At 40.4% G+C, this 14,902-nt stretch overlaps 1 protein-coding gene across 6 annotated transcripts in view; it reads right to left on the reverse strand.

Annotated features, from left to right (window-relative positions):
- Nucleotides 1-1,934: 1,934 nt before the first annotated feature.
- The window catches only part of CACUL1 (CDK2 associated cullin domain 1), a 52,644-nt gene continuing 39,676 nt past the window's right edge, over nucleotides 1,935-14,902 (reverse strand). For 2 of the 6 annotated variants that reach the window (XM_087764960.1, XM_087764957.1), the window contains 5 exons: nucleotides 14,155-14,244; nucleotides 13,000-13,049; nucleotides 9,405-9,543; nucleotides 5,879-5,922; nucleotides 1,935-4,873 (listed from right to left, as the gene is read on the reverse strand). In XM_087764960.1, the coding sequence (XP_087621086.1) occupies nucleotides 5,885-5,922; nucleotides 9,405-9,543; nucleotides 13,000-13,049; nucleotides 14,155-14,244 (317 nt within the window). In that variant the 3' untranslated portion in view covers nucleotides 1,935-4,873; nucleotides 5,879-5,884. Of the gene's footprint in view, nucleotides 4,874-5,878; nucleotides 5,923-9,404; nucleotides 9,544-9,821; nucleotides 10,040-12,999; nucleotides 13,050-14,154; nucleotides 14,245-14,902 lie in introns of those variants that run through there. The other 4 variants (XM_087764961.1, XM_087764959.1, XM_009476107.2 and 1 more) reach the window with 3 other exon arrangements.

Raw genomic sequence — 14,902 nt, forward strand, 5'->3', positions numbered from 1 at the left:
CTTTGTCAGGGAGCTTTCAACTGAGGCCAAATCAGCAAGCGTGCCTGTTTTGCTAATGCAGTACCACTGATGATCTGTGCCTCCTGACAGAAGGTAAGGCTTCCCCCTCGCACGTGATTCTGCTCCCCACTCAAAGCCAGGGTATTTAAGTACTGATAAAGATTAAATTTACATTCTCCGACCTTTTTCTGCTAACACACGCCACGGGTATAAAAATATCTTGTTGGGCCAATATCACACCAATTTATGGTATAAAAAGTAATGATGTCCTCTGGGACAAAATAACTTCTGTCCTGTAATTGCTAGAATGACACCTGCCAGAGTAAGCCCCTCCCTGGTTCACACCTTCTGTGATTACCACTACCTTAGTTTGTAAGCCTACCAAAAAGATCACTGTTTATCCTAGACTAAATCCAGAATTACGTGCTATAAGCATAGTGCACTCAATATGATTGTCTTGCATCACATTGCCTTGGAGACCAGCAGACAAAAATCAGAAATGGATGACTCAGTGCCTCCTTCCTTGGAGGAAAGATCCCTGTCCTCGACCAGCCAGAGAATATTTCCCAAGAAAGCTCCAGAAGGAAAGATCAGACTCTACCTGCGAATTCTCCCCTATCTTATCTAGAAATAAAAGATTGAATAGGACTGAGACCTCCATTTTCTTTCACAAAAGTTGTAATAGGACTGAGGCCAGACTCCGTGCTGAGAACGTGCTGCAGCGCTGACAGGACCTGCATGCATCAGCCCGGCAAAGCCAACAGCACTGCAGGGCTCCAGCCTCCCCTGCCAAAGGAGCAGCACGGAGAAGGCTGCACCTCATACCAGCGAGGCACGGGTATCTGTTACTGCAGTCCCCCAGGTCAGAGAAAGGGGGACACACAAAGCCTGACCATCTAGATTTTTCCTGCCGAGTGACAATGTTGGGAGCACAGTCTGCAGCTCAGCATTACACCAAGCAAACACCTCCACAACGATGCAGTCATCGTTAATGGGCATTTAAAGGCTTCTAGTGGAGGTGCTCTAAGAACAGTGAAGGAACTCTTCAGAGCAGCAAACACCACTGATGAAAGCATATACTATCATTAACAGACTTATTTACAGTATTCAGCTGTGAAAAGCAACCTCAAGAGTTAAATGAGCAGTCAACACAAGACATCCCTCAAAAAAAGGAATCTTTAACTAGAGTGGCTTTAACTATCTTTAACTATCCCCATGTTATCACGCAGTCCCAGCAGAGCAGAAAGGGAAATACACCAACCCAAGCGGTGACCATTCCTCCCTAGCAGGACCTTCTCATTGTGGTCAAGAACTATATTGATCCTGAAGGTACCATAACTTGCACATTGTGAGCTGAACTAAGTGCCCTCTGGGTATCTGGTGCATCTCAAGTCATCAAAACATCTTTGTTTTCTCTCAACTGGAGCTGGGTTGGAGACAGGAGTCAAATTCAAGAAGCTGGTTTTTATTCTGCAGTTCTACAGAATAGTCGTTTTACTAGCTCCTTTACATGGAAAACATTTTTCATGGCCTTTGTGGTAGGTTTCTATGGTTTTTTTTTAAACCTGTAGAAAGTAAGCAATCGTATTAGAGAAAAATGAAAAGGGATGAATCTGGCTGATCATATTTCTATCAAACGACAGGAGTCAAAAACTTGTGCTTCACAGTATTCATCCACAACTACTTCCTCAACAACTGCAGAAAGGCATCAAGGAGATCCAACTGTAGAAGAGTTGGGCACTTAGCTAGTTAGACCCCCCCCTTCATCATTTGTATCAAAGACCATCTTGACCATATATTGACAACTGCCTATTACAGTAGTCAGCAGAACGAATATAAATATTTCAACTTCCCAAATCAAGAAATGAAATTAATCTAAAAATATTTTAATGTAGCAAGTTTGGCTATAGAACCAGTGCAACATAAAGAGGACACCCATTGTATAACCAACTTTACTGCTTAATCTTAACAGAGTAAGCTACAGATGCAACGGATTTACCACAAGTTATTTGGTTAAATTAAATACTGCAGTTAGGATCATGCTGTTGGTAATTGTGGCTTTACAGTACCAATGCTCAAGTTGGCTGAGTTAGTTTTACTGTAAGTAAAATGCAAGTTTACAGAGAAACAAAATAATTTAGTATAGTATGCTGTATTCTGTTTCATGCTCAGTCACAATGATAACGCCTTTGACAGATAAACAATATTTCAGCATTATGTTAATAATGCCAAAACATACAGGAATTTTAATGCCAAATTTACAACATAATACAGTGCTTAACAAACAGATTTCTCAGCTATGGTGGCCAAGTGAGAATGCTACACAGGACTGAGGAGCATCCAAGCACTACCCAGTGGATACAAAGTGAACCACACTGACAGGAATGCTTTATCTTTTGATGGAATTATTGTTTTAGAAGTTTGTGTCCCAAACATAATGCAACGTAAAATGAACGCTGAACCCTTGCCTCAAACATGAGGCAAAAGGACTACATGTTATTTACAAACTTGAACCAGTAAAACCACTTTAAAAACAGAAAAACATTGTGATCACTTGACAAGATGACAGAGCTTGATTACTGCATTATGTGAACTAGAATGGTAACGAAGTTGTAAACAAATTTTAACCAAATTAGGTTAATGCATCTATTCTTAACTCAAGAATATTGTCATTTCAGCAAACAGTGATCTTTAAAGCTAAGGACACTATCAGAGGTTTTATTTTTGTTTAAAGCCAAAACGAATAAAAATCTGGAAGCTGGCAAATCATTTTTGTTCCCTATTAGCCTTGGTTAACTTCTCCATTGCGTACTTCAGCAAAATTTTCAAAATTCCTGGTTTTGTCTAATTCTGCTTCAACTTAAGTAGCTGGTAGCAAAGTCAAAGCAAACACTATCAACACTTGAAAATCCCTACTTCGTGGTTTGGTTTTCCACTATTGGAGATGAGATTAGACTGCTGGCATTGTTCTACATAGAAAACAAAACACTGAAGCATTTATTTTTAAAGAAAAACTTCCTCAAAATTAAATAGGCTTTGCGAATATGCAAAGAAATATATAGGTAAATCAGATTTGAATCTGTCAATCACAGCAGTGCCCTCCTCATTCTTCCTCCCCCCACCCTCCACACGAACAGCATTGCCAAAGTGGCTGATGTGAAACTGATAGAATCAAATTCATTTACATGAAGTCTGGCTATAAAACAAAAAGAAAAAGAAACTTTGTCCCTGCCGCATCTATTTTTTATCTTTTTCCTGCATTTTGTAATGAACTCGTGCAAGCATAATGGGGGTTGTGTTTGCTTTTTTGTGTGTTGTTTTTTTTAAACAGGCATAAGAGTTGCGCAAGACAAAACTGAACAAACTTTTGTTTCACTTCAGAAAGGTTTTATATTACCAACTCATTTCTCTTCATAACTAAAGGTGATAAAAAACAAATCCATAGTAATAATAAAAAAACCTGTAGTCAAACTGCTTTTTCAAGTATGTTTCTCCCCTCACGAAAGAATTGCATTACCCATACTACTGATTAAAACCCACGTCAATCATTAGGATTCAGACCATAGGTCCAGATCTCCTGGAACTGGGCACAGCTGGATCTCCAGCTGAGTTTACACATACTGGAAACAGGAGGCTGATGTGTACACATGCATGCATTACACCACTCCTCAACTCCCTGATTCTGACAACATCCACTATCATGCCCCCATCACATCCCCGAAACAGGAGAAATGGCACAGGAGCTTGGACAGGTACCATCATTCGCTGCTCAGTTAGGTGCAAATCTGGTTTGCGCTGACGGAGATGCACTTTGCAGACCTACTAGGCTGGAGAGTTTTGCCCACAATGTTTCTACATAGCACAGCATAAAACACATCTTAATATTTCATTCAGTCTGGAATTCACATCTCAATCTATTGCAATTATGGAAGCCAATGAAAAGTTAATGAGAGAGGTTCTACAAGAGTTGGTCCCAGCATTAAACACTAATACATATGAAAAATAAAAGGGGACAAACTTCCAAGTCTCTATTAGTGATGGTGATAGGTTCAACTTTTCTTCCTTCTTAAATTCACCTCCCATTAATGCAAGAGAAAAGTGCAACTTTGCAGCATGTTTGTTCACATCAAGTTTTTCCTCAAGAACACATTTTGCAGTAACAAAATATGGTCTATAAAGTTGCAAAGTGCACAAGCTGAAGGCACAGAGTACACACACATAGGAAAACAGATTTCAAAATACCAAGTAACAAAAAAAAAAAAAGAGACAAAAGAAAAATCTGGAATTTAAAACTCCCTGACAGAAGATACATTTATATGGGACCAACTCTTAAAAGGTGACAATTTTTAAACTAATGAACAAATACTGCAAAATAACGAAACTTTATTCTTATTATTTCAGTAAAAGCTCCAGAAAATACCTTGAAGTTTAAAAACTAATACACTGACGTGTTAACTAGTTTTAAGAACGTCCTTAATATTAAGAAAAGAGTGCAAAAAAGGTTCTTCCATTCTAACGCTTTTGGAAGCTGCTGATTTCGGCTGCCCATTTCCACTTTGAAAGGATTGTTTTTCAAGGTGCATTCCTCACAAAAATCGCAGAACATGAACTTGTTGAGAGGCCAGACCAAGGAATCGTGTCTTTCAAAGTCATCCCAATTGTAGCAGCAACTGACATTTTATTATATAAAGAAGAAAGTCCAAAACTCTTCTTTGAGGCATAGTTCGTGTCAGAGCTCGCGTATCAGCAGTTGCTAAAGGAAGCTCCGGACACCACCTGTGCTCCTCCAGTGTCTGTTCTGGCTAGGAATAGAAGCTGATCCAGTATATTCACTATCTGTACCCCCTGGAGCTTGCACAAGCTGACGAGCCATCTGAAATTATATAAAAAGTTCAACAAATTCTCTCATATTAAACTTTCACCCTATGTCCTTTGCCCCCCTTTCCCCAACAACCTGAAAACCAGCGTTGCCTGCGAAAGAATACAATAAGATGACCTGAAATTAACAATGGCACCAGAACGGATACTATTTCCCAATCCCCAATGCTATTTAATGACCAGCAATCAGGACACTGTATTTAAATCCTAACCTGGAATGTATGGGACTAGATTCTCTCCTGGCCAAATATTTAGTCAGCACAGACGATGAGACCTTTGACTGACTGCACCCAAATTAGGGATGTCTGGAGTACAGCAACCAACTGAGAATGGAAATATCCTCCCTGTGCTTCTTCCCCACCACCCCCTCATCTATACTGGGGAAAATTGAGGGAGTTACAAAGTCAAGAACCTCATAGTTAAACATGCAGCAAGAGACTTCATCTACAAATGGAAGAGAACTTCCCAAATACTGCCTTTAGTATCTCAACACAGGTGGATCCCATGTTGTATTAGACACGTAATTGAGGCTTTCAAGTTGAAAAGCACGACCCTTCCAAACCTTCTTTTCTGTCAACAGACAGAAACACGCATCACCAGCGGGTGATTTATATCAGAGGTGGACTGTCTCATCATTTCATTGCCTGCTATGTGTATCCTGACCAGGCAGAGACTTGGGACAACTACATTCTTCTTCCTTAAGACCACAGCTGTGTACTTAAATGAAGTGGAAGTAGCTTGGCCTCAGTAGCTAGGACATCTTACTACCTTACAGGTGGCTGTGGGACTCTAGCACAGTTAGCCAGGCTCTAGACCCAAAAAGTTTGTATCATTCCTTAGAATAGTAAAGGTTACACTGGCAGACAGCTAGCTACGATGTGGAGGTGCAGCCTCCGACACCTCACCACCCCGCTGAGAACCCAGAAGCCCACCGCTACCTGTATGCCCAACCCGTCAGGGACTGTGGCACACTGGAGGGCAGGGTTAGATGCATACTTACTGTAAGTTAACTCTTCTCCAGCTCTCTTGCGTGACTGGTCACCTCTAGGAAAGAAGGGGAAGAAAGGTATTTTCATTTTAAGAAAAGGAAAACAATAGTGAAATACCTCAGCACAATCATCAGCTTTTACAGACTTTAGAAACAAAATGAAAACATAGTAGCAATAACACACAACTGCAGGATTCTCAATTTACTAAAGCAGAAGCATAAGCTATATTTTATAGATTTAATTAGCTCATCATTTTGTTGAAGATGGTAGGTTCAATTTTATAGGATGATTTTTTTACAAAATGAAGATGAGGAAAAATTGCTGCAACGCAGTGTGGTCTTAAGGCATGCATAAAATTGTTTTCCTTAATTCAAACCTCACAAAAAAACTTTATAGAACTATATGAAAAGCTCTGCATCTATCAGTCTGAAAAGATAAGACACTCCTGAAAACCCAACAGTCAGACTCTAAGCAAGTCTGTGCTGACAGCACTCCCTCTTCAAGCAAAGATTTAAATAACTAACTAAAGTTATATAAACACCAGTTGACATCATTGCTCCTGAAAACCCAAAGTCAAATTCCCATCTATTTGGAAAACATTTTTTCCTTTTATTCTTGTGCACACAAATTCTTAAAGCTGGAAAATCTTGCTGCTTCACAAGCATCTTGTGATGATAGATATGCTATTGAAACTGTTATATAAGGAAGAGATTCCAATATATTTTCACCACGATTGTTATAATTTCACATTCATGTGCTGGAAGTTGGTAGAAATTGGGTTTTTTTCTAATAATACGAAGTATTCTTCCCTGAAACCACTCTTAAGGTGATGGACCTGCTGTGTATGCCTTGATTAAGGTCTTTCACAAGAGACATACTGCCAAGCAACTGGCTTGTGTTCCCACTTTCTGCAGCAACAGTATTTAATAGTGTCGATAAGCTATTTCACCTCGAACCTGACATGCCATTAATGCTGATGAAGACACCTCACTGTGCTGTGTTCCTCATGGTTATTGTTGTAGGAAGCGCAGCAAAGACATCACCATTTTTGGCGCCATTATAGGAGAACAGGTGACACTTCATGCTAACCCAGAAAAGAACAAACTTGGCACACTCTTTGGTAAAAGAGAAAAACAACCCTTTTATACATATATACATATACGTTTATATATGTAGGAATATAGCCTCAAAACAATTCCGAAAGGTTATAAATAAACACAACCTATGTTCCTGAACATCAGAAGCAGCATATTACATCTTGAAATACATTTCAAGGCAAAATGCACTTCAAATACCACTGCAAAATGCCATGTAGCAAATTATATCACCTGTACTTCAGTTTTCTTTTACCTGTGTCCTTTTAATGATGACAGACTCTGCTCTAACACTTTATATAACCTCCGTGTGTATCAGACTGCACTGACTCCCTGGCAGTACAACCATAAAAAAAATATATTCTGTAAAACACATTTATCAGAGACTAAATGCCATCAATCAGTTACTCCACTGCAAAGTTTTATTTTGCATTTTTATGTAATAAATTGAAAGCAAGCTACATAGAAACAGCAGTTGCAATAAACCATAGGCTAGGGTGGGCCAGTTTTCTAAATCTACAAGACATACCAAAACTCTTCACATGTCCAATACCCAGATCACATACTGCAGAAAGCCAAAAAGGAGAGGAACTCCTGGAAATTAGACTCTGCAAAGAATATGTGACACAAACTTTTACTTAGTTCTCCCCTGTATGACTATCCTCAAGCCCTAATCTCTTCTTTGTCCCCACCCATCACACAGGACAGAAACAGTTTCCTATGGATTTGCATTAGTTCCAGTGCTAGAGAATTACTTTTCTGCATAAAACAGGAGTTGTTAAAATATATTCTGAGGATCCCAAGTCTCTAAGAAGAGAACACCACAGAGGCATCTAGCCTTTGCAATGGTCAGTATCCTTCCTACTACCCTTCCTAGCCTTTTATACAGTGTCCTCCTCACAGTACCAGCCAAAGAACTCTACAGCCAAGCTGACAAGCCTGCCTTATCTTCAGGTACCTAGGGAAAAATGTTTTTGAAACCAATTGTTTTTGTGGATATGGACTGTTACTACTTGCAACTTCATTTTTAATTCTCTATGAAGTGTGAAACCAGTTAAATGCAGTTGTGAGCCGAACTATTTTAAGCCACCTACAGAATTAAGATTGAAAATTAAACAAAAGTAAAACACTCCTTTTTTTGTTTTGTTCCGTGCATTACTTTCTTTTGGAGATTCGGAAGCATTTCTTTACTGAGAGGGGGGTGAAACACTGGCACAGGCTTCCTAGAGAGGTGGTCGATGCCCCAAGGCTGCCAGTGTTTAAGAGGCATTTGGACAATGCCCTTAATAACATGCTTTAACTTGGTCAGCCCTGAATTTGTCAGGCAGCTGGACTATATGATTGTTGTAGGTCCCTTCCAACTGAAATAGTCTATTTTGTTCTACTGTCCGCATTATATGCCTAATCAGTTTCAAACAGTTTCAAACTTCTATTTCTTGGGCCAAATGCACTGCTTTTCTCAGCCTAAGCTCTTACAGCTTTCTTTTTAGTGTCTTAGCTCACGCTTATCTATCAAAAAAATTATTTTCCTCAACAGAAAGCCTTATAAGGAGTGAGTCTACAACACCATTTGCATTTGGGTCAGTAGCAGAGTTTTGAAGCTCAATAATTTACCAAGCTTTGAAGAGAGAGATTACCTTTGAGGAAAACTACACAAGAGTATGAAATCCAGGAGTACATCTAACACTAAACATACCCACATCTAGTGGGTGTTCAAACTACAGGACCAGATTCTCCGTGTTGCACAGGTAACAGGAAAGATGAAGATATACTCTCTTCATGCAGAAACAAACCTCTCGGGAACAGAGCACGATAGCTTCCCCAGTCTGATCTTGGATTGTCAGACTACTGCAGAAGTGGTACACTCCTGTGGCGAAAGCGCTGCCTAGGCAGTTAAATAGAAGAGCATAGAGCAACAGGCACTGGCCGGAGTGAACAACGTAGGTTATGAACATGCCTGCTGTCTCGTACTGTTTCTTCTTTCCCCCCCCCCCAATTCAGTACTCCGAAGAGAAATGCCTATTTAAAACAAACACCTTGACTCTATAAATAGCTCTGAAAGTGGAATAAGGAGAAGTCATCAACTGACATTTTCAGAAGGATCACGAAAAAAAAGTCAGCTTATAGAAAATAAACGGCCGAAGTAAAGGCTGAACAAGAACATGATCACGCATTAGAAGCACAATCAAAACACAGGGATGCATGAACTGTAAGCAGTCTGTTCACAAAAATATTTCAAGACTTCCGATCATCTACTTTTTGGTACCATCTGCAGGGTTAGTAGTGCTCAAAACGTGTGGAAAATAAGGCTGTATTTCAGATACTGAGTTATGAAGGTTATTTATTAACTCTTAAATTATTTCTTCAGTATTTTTAGGTGTATCCATTTTTACCATTTCAGCACTGTCCAGCACAATTACTGCTGAAGACTAATAATTATTACCTAGTAAATCCATTCTGCATAAGCTCTCTCTGAAGCTTCTGGTCTTGAGCAGCATATTCCTGAAGCTCAGATTCCACAGCAGGGGGCAGAATATTTGGGATGAATTTAGAAAATAAAGCTGGTGCCATCTGTACCCATTCTGTAAGAAGAGGGAAAGCAACAACAAAACACATGGAGGAGATCTTTTGTGAAAATTTTACTCTTTGACAAAAGTAACTTTGCTCTATTTTAAATACACTTTAGAATCTTGAATCAAAAACAAACAAACAAACAACAACCCAAAACCATCCCCAAAATCCACAGAAACCAAGCCTTAAAACAGAACAAATAACCAGACTGTTAAAATCTGATGAAAATCCACAGAAACCAAGTCTTAAAGCAGAACAAATAACCAGACTGTTAAAATCCAATACTTACATGTAAATAAAGGAATTACTATTTTTTTGGTCATCAACCTCGTCATCATATTGATATTCAGTTCTTGCTGCATCTCACAGGGCCTGCTGAGTCTCTGGACACTCTCAAGGACAGGACTGATGATCAGTAAACTCACCTTGAGACTCAGATCATTTGTAACACTTCAGCCCAGGAAGCATATTCACAAAATTTACACCTCTGTTCCCTGAGCCGTACTTCTAGAAAGCACAGTAATATCACCACACAACCCTGCTTCTTCCTCCCCCATTTCAAATGAGTTAATGCAATTCTCTCATTGATCTTCCAAAGCTTAGACAAACACTTTTTTAATGTTCATTGTAAAATTTTAACCTGTATTACTTCAGCTTCAGGATAAAAATGTGATTTAATTTCACTACACTAAACACTGCCTTACAGGAGCAAGACAGTTTACCTTAAAGCTGCTTCAAGGCTGATTACACAAAATACAGAAGACTGAGCAAAGGATGAAAACTGGGTTTATAGCAACTGCGTAAGAAGTTCTGAGAAAAAGAAATACTCCTCAAGTATTTCTGAAGCCAGACTTTCCAGAGGTTATAGCAGTTATCTTAAATTTCATCTTTACTTGGAAAAAAAGGGATGCTTTTAAATACATTCACTAAGGCACATCATGAGTTTTTATCCAATTCCCACATATGTTTACTTGGTTGATCCTAAGCTTCGACAGTCGCCTTTAATCAGCAAACTCACTAAATAATCACTACTTGTGTACAGGTGGTTTAAACAAAAAACAATGAACTAACCTCCTTCATCACAGAATCATAGAATCGTTTAGGTTGGAAAAGACCCTTAAGATCATCAAGTCCAACCGTTAACCCACCACTGCCACGCCCACCACTAAACCATGGCCCTAAGCACCACATCTACATGGCTTTTAAATACCTCCAGGGATGGGGACTCCACCACTTCCCTGGGCAGCCTCTGCCAGGGCCTGACTACCCTTTCAGTGAGGACATGTTTTCCTAATATCCAAGCTAAGCCTCCCCCGGCGCAGCTTGAGGCCGTTTCCTCTTGTCCTATCGCTTGTTACTTGGGAGAAGAGACCGACCCCCACCTGGCTCCAGCCTCCTTTCAGGCAGTTGTAGAGAGCAATAAGGTCTCCCCTCAGCCTCCTCTTCTCCAGGCTGAGCACCCCCAGCTCCCTCAGCCCCTCCTCACCAGCCTTGTGCTCCAGACCCTTCACCAGCTCCGTTGCCCTTCTCTGGCCATGCTCCAGCACCTCAATGTCCTTCTTGGAGTGAGGGCCCCAACACTGAACACAGGATTCGAGGTGCGGCCTCATCAGTGCCGAGTACAGGGGGACAATCACTGCCCTAGTCCTGCTGGCCACACTATCTCTGGTACAAGCCAGGATGCTATTGGCCTTCTTGGCCACCTGGGCACACTGCTTGCTCATGTTCAGGCAGCTGTCAACCAACACCCCCAGGTCCTTTTCCCCCAGGCAGCTCTCCAGCCACTCTTCCCCAAGCCTGTAGCGTTGCATGGGGTTGTTGTGACCCAAGTGCAGGACCCAGCACTCAGCCTTGTTGAACGTCACACAGTTGGCCCCAGCCCATCGATCCAGCCTGTCCAGGTCCCTCTGCAGAGCCTTCCTACCCTCCAGCAGATCAACGCTCCCACCCAACTTGGTGTCGTCTGCAAACTTACTGAGGGTGCACTCGATCCCCTCATCCAGATCACTGATAAAGATACTAAACAGAACTGGCCCCAGTACTGAGCCCTGGGGAACACCACTTGTGACCGGCCGCCAACTGGATTAACTCCATTCACCACCACTCTTTGGGCCTGGCCATCCAGCTGGTTTTTTACCCAGCAAAGAGTATGCCCATCCAAGCCATGATCAGCAAGTTTCTCCAGAAGAACACTGTGGGAAACCGTGTCAAAGGCTTTACAGAAGTCCAGGTAGACAACATCCACAGTCTTCCCCTCATCCACTAAGCAGGTCGCCTTGTCATAGAAGGAGATCAGGTCAGTCAAGCAGGACCTGCCTTTCATAAACCCATGCTGACTGGGCCTGATCCCCTGGTTGTCCTGTACGGGCTGCGTGATGGCACTCAGGGTGATCTGCTCCATAATATTCCCTGGCACCGAGGTCAGACTGACAGGCCCAGATCCCCAGATCCCCCAGATCACAGCAGCATTCGATAAAAAAAACCAAACAAACAAATAAACAAAAAAAAAAAAAAAACAAAAAACCCAACCACCCCAAAACCCTCAAGAAACCCAAAAAAACAACTCTACAAACATGAAACAGTACTTTTCATCTTATGAAATACAGTAAAAAGGTAGCACATAGAACACGGTACCTACAAAAAACCTACTGCTACTGAATAATTTAGCCAAGCTAATAAACTGACTTGGAATTCACAGCATGAAATACTGTGGTAGGGTATTTGATGCCACTGCCAGATCATTATAGGTGAGGTGAAAAGAGTATTTCAGATTAAATCCAAGTGGGCCCACTAGCAGCCTAAGCACCTGCCCAGGCTTCAGCATTTTCTACTGTAGCCACCATGTGCTGGAGCTAGAATTAGAAGACAGTCTATTCTGGCAACATTTGAAGTCTAACAGCTGTCAAATACTTTCAACTTGAAGAGAAAGTAAAAGAACAGAAAGAGAAGAGAAAGCCCACGGCCACCAGCCACACCAGCATCGCTTCTCCTTTTGCCCTCTGCACTGCCTAAACAGACACTTCCCAGTGCTGCTCTAATCCCCCAGCACCTCCCACTGGCCACATTTTCTGCTTTACTTCCCCAGTTATGTGTTGGCCAGTCCCCATGATACATCCAATGGAGCATGTCCCACAGAATAAGTGAGCAGCACTACCTCAGAGGAACTCTTGCCCTGACTGTTTCAGAATTCATCCTCAAGAACCTTTTACATCAAGAAGTCTATCCTGTGCTCTTCTGGTTGGAACAACATTAAAGTTCCTCATTTTTTCAGAGGCTGAGAAGTTTGAGGAGGAGGTAATTAGAGCAAATGTCTATCTGTTTAAGCAATAGCTTACAGTCAATCACTTGGGTCTTCCTACCCAGCTGTGGGAAGCAGATATAGCAAATTGTAGGAACAATTTTTATACGTGAATATCTTACAGACATAAGACAACTATTCAAAATCTGATTAAGCCCATGATACCAACCCAAGCCAGTATCTGTTGTGTTGTGAAGTAGACAGCAAGACAGGGATCATCTGAAATGGAAAACTGGGAAATCACAAGTCCATCACCTACAATATTAAGTGCAGTACAAGAAAACCATACTGAGCTGCTTTCAAAAGAATTATACTTTTATACTTATGTATACACCCTTCCTTTCTTTGGTACTGAGCAGTTTATAAAAATGAAATTAGTATTGCCTTAAAAATGATGATAGGATGTTAATTTTGCTGTTGTAAAAATAATCCTTGCTTACTAAAAGTGCTTTATCCATGCATTTTGTAAATGGAGAGTCCACCACATTCCTGGCTTGTACACATGCTAAACGTTGCACTAACGCTTTTTGTAAAGCTTTCCCATCCTCGTTTCTATTTCTGTAAATGGGGATTGCAAAGCAAAAACAGACTGAAGCTCAGACACAACCCTTCTCTCACTCACACCAAGGTAAGAAGAAAGTATCAGTATTGTAAAAGGAAGGGAAGCAGGTACCACTTATTTATGGCTATTTTGAATACCTCCTGTTTCTAAAGTCTTTTAAAACACAGGCTAGAGCTCTACTCAGTTCTCCAAAACTTACAGAATCAAAGATTTTGGTACAAAACTGATTAAAATCTGCAATACTATTTTCCTTTCAATATAATTGTTGTTGCACAAGATGTCATGATATACTCATGAGTTAAATTAAGCTCTTCCGTGAAATAATACCAACCAATGACTTCATAGAAGAAACAGTCATTCATCTCACGTCAAAGATCTCGCCGTTTGAAGTACAACTCACAATATAACTGTCACCATTTCAAGACTTCTAAACTTCTGCCATGACTGACTCGTTAAACAGCCTCCTTCCTTTATTTCTACTGAGCGAAAGAAATAGGTCTTCTCTTCGCCTCCAGAATAGAGGGTTGGGTTGTTTTTTTAAAATGAATTTGGTATTCACACGGTACCTTGCACAGGTCACAGAGATGGGCAACAAGAAGAACCAGGGCCTTTGCATAGTAAAACTAAGCATTGCGATGGACAGAACACAACACACATTTGTTTGTTACATGTGCATTAGCTAGATAGTGACCGCGTACATATTTAGGAAAACATATCACAACCACAGCATGAGAGACTCCTAGAAACATTTTTCTTTTTTACCTGGTCGTAGTGTATACAGGCCTTTCACAATATTTGCCATGGTTGAAGGAGTTATTTGAAACGGCGTTGACTGAGCTTCCAAAAGTAAAGCTGAAATAAAATTAAGAAACTTAGCAATTTTTCTAATCAAGAAATATAGGCTCTTATGCATACATTTTTGTATCAAAGAAATACAGTAGTTGTGCTTTTTTGTTATCTGATGTCCCCACAAAGGAAGCAGACAGGTACCTGACTGACAACTTAATTCTCAAAAGTAATAAAATATCACCTTTAAACAGAAGTATTCTGTTCAAATTATGCATGATGAAAATGTGAAATAACTTATTTTTCATCCGTTTTCAGACAGGCAGTAGGAGTTGTGAGGAAAAACCAAGCAAGCAATGGCTCGAAGTATTCAGATGCAGAACTGAAGTAAACAATTTATTTTTAGAAGCACTCTCATACCGAGTGTGCTAAACACCTGAAGATCCACAAATCCTCGCTTTACAGTGTTTAGCATCTTGTACATAGAACTAAGGATGGATTGAAAGTCTATGAATGAAGTACAAGTAGAGTGAAAAAAAATGTTAAAATCAAATAAGAAAAGTTGCTCTTTTAAACACAAGTGAACATTTTTATTTCATTCTTGGCATCTTCTGTAGTAAACATTGCAATAATTGCATCTTCCTCTTGTGGAAAAAACTGGCAATAGCACATTTACTGCTTATATTACGATATCCAGGCCTTTATCCTGTCTTGTATTTATGTG

This window comes from Nipponia nippon, unplaced genomic scaffold, assembly GCF_047370975.1.
Source record: "Nipponia nippon isolate SJK-2023a ecotype South Korea unplaced genomic scaffold, ASM4737097v1 scaffold_3, whole genome shotgun sequence".
Lineage (NCBI taxonomy): Eukaryota > Metazoa > Chordata > Aves > Pelecaniformes > Threskiornithidae > Nipponia > Nipponia nippon.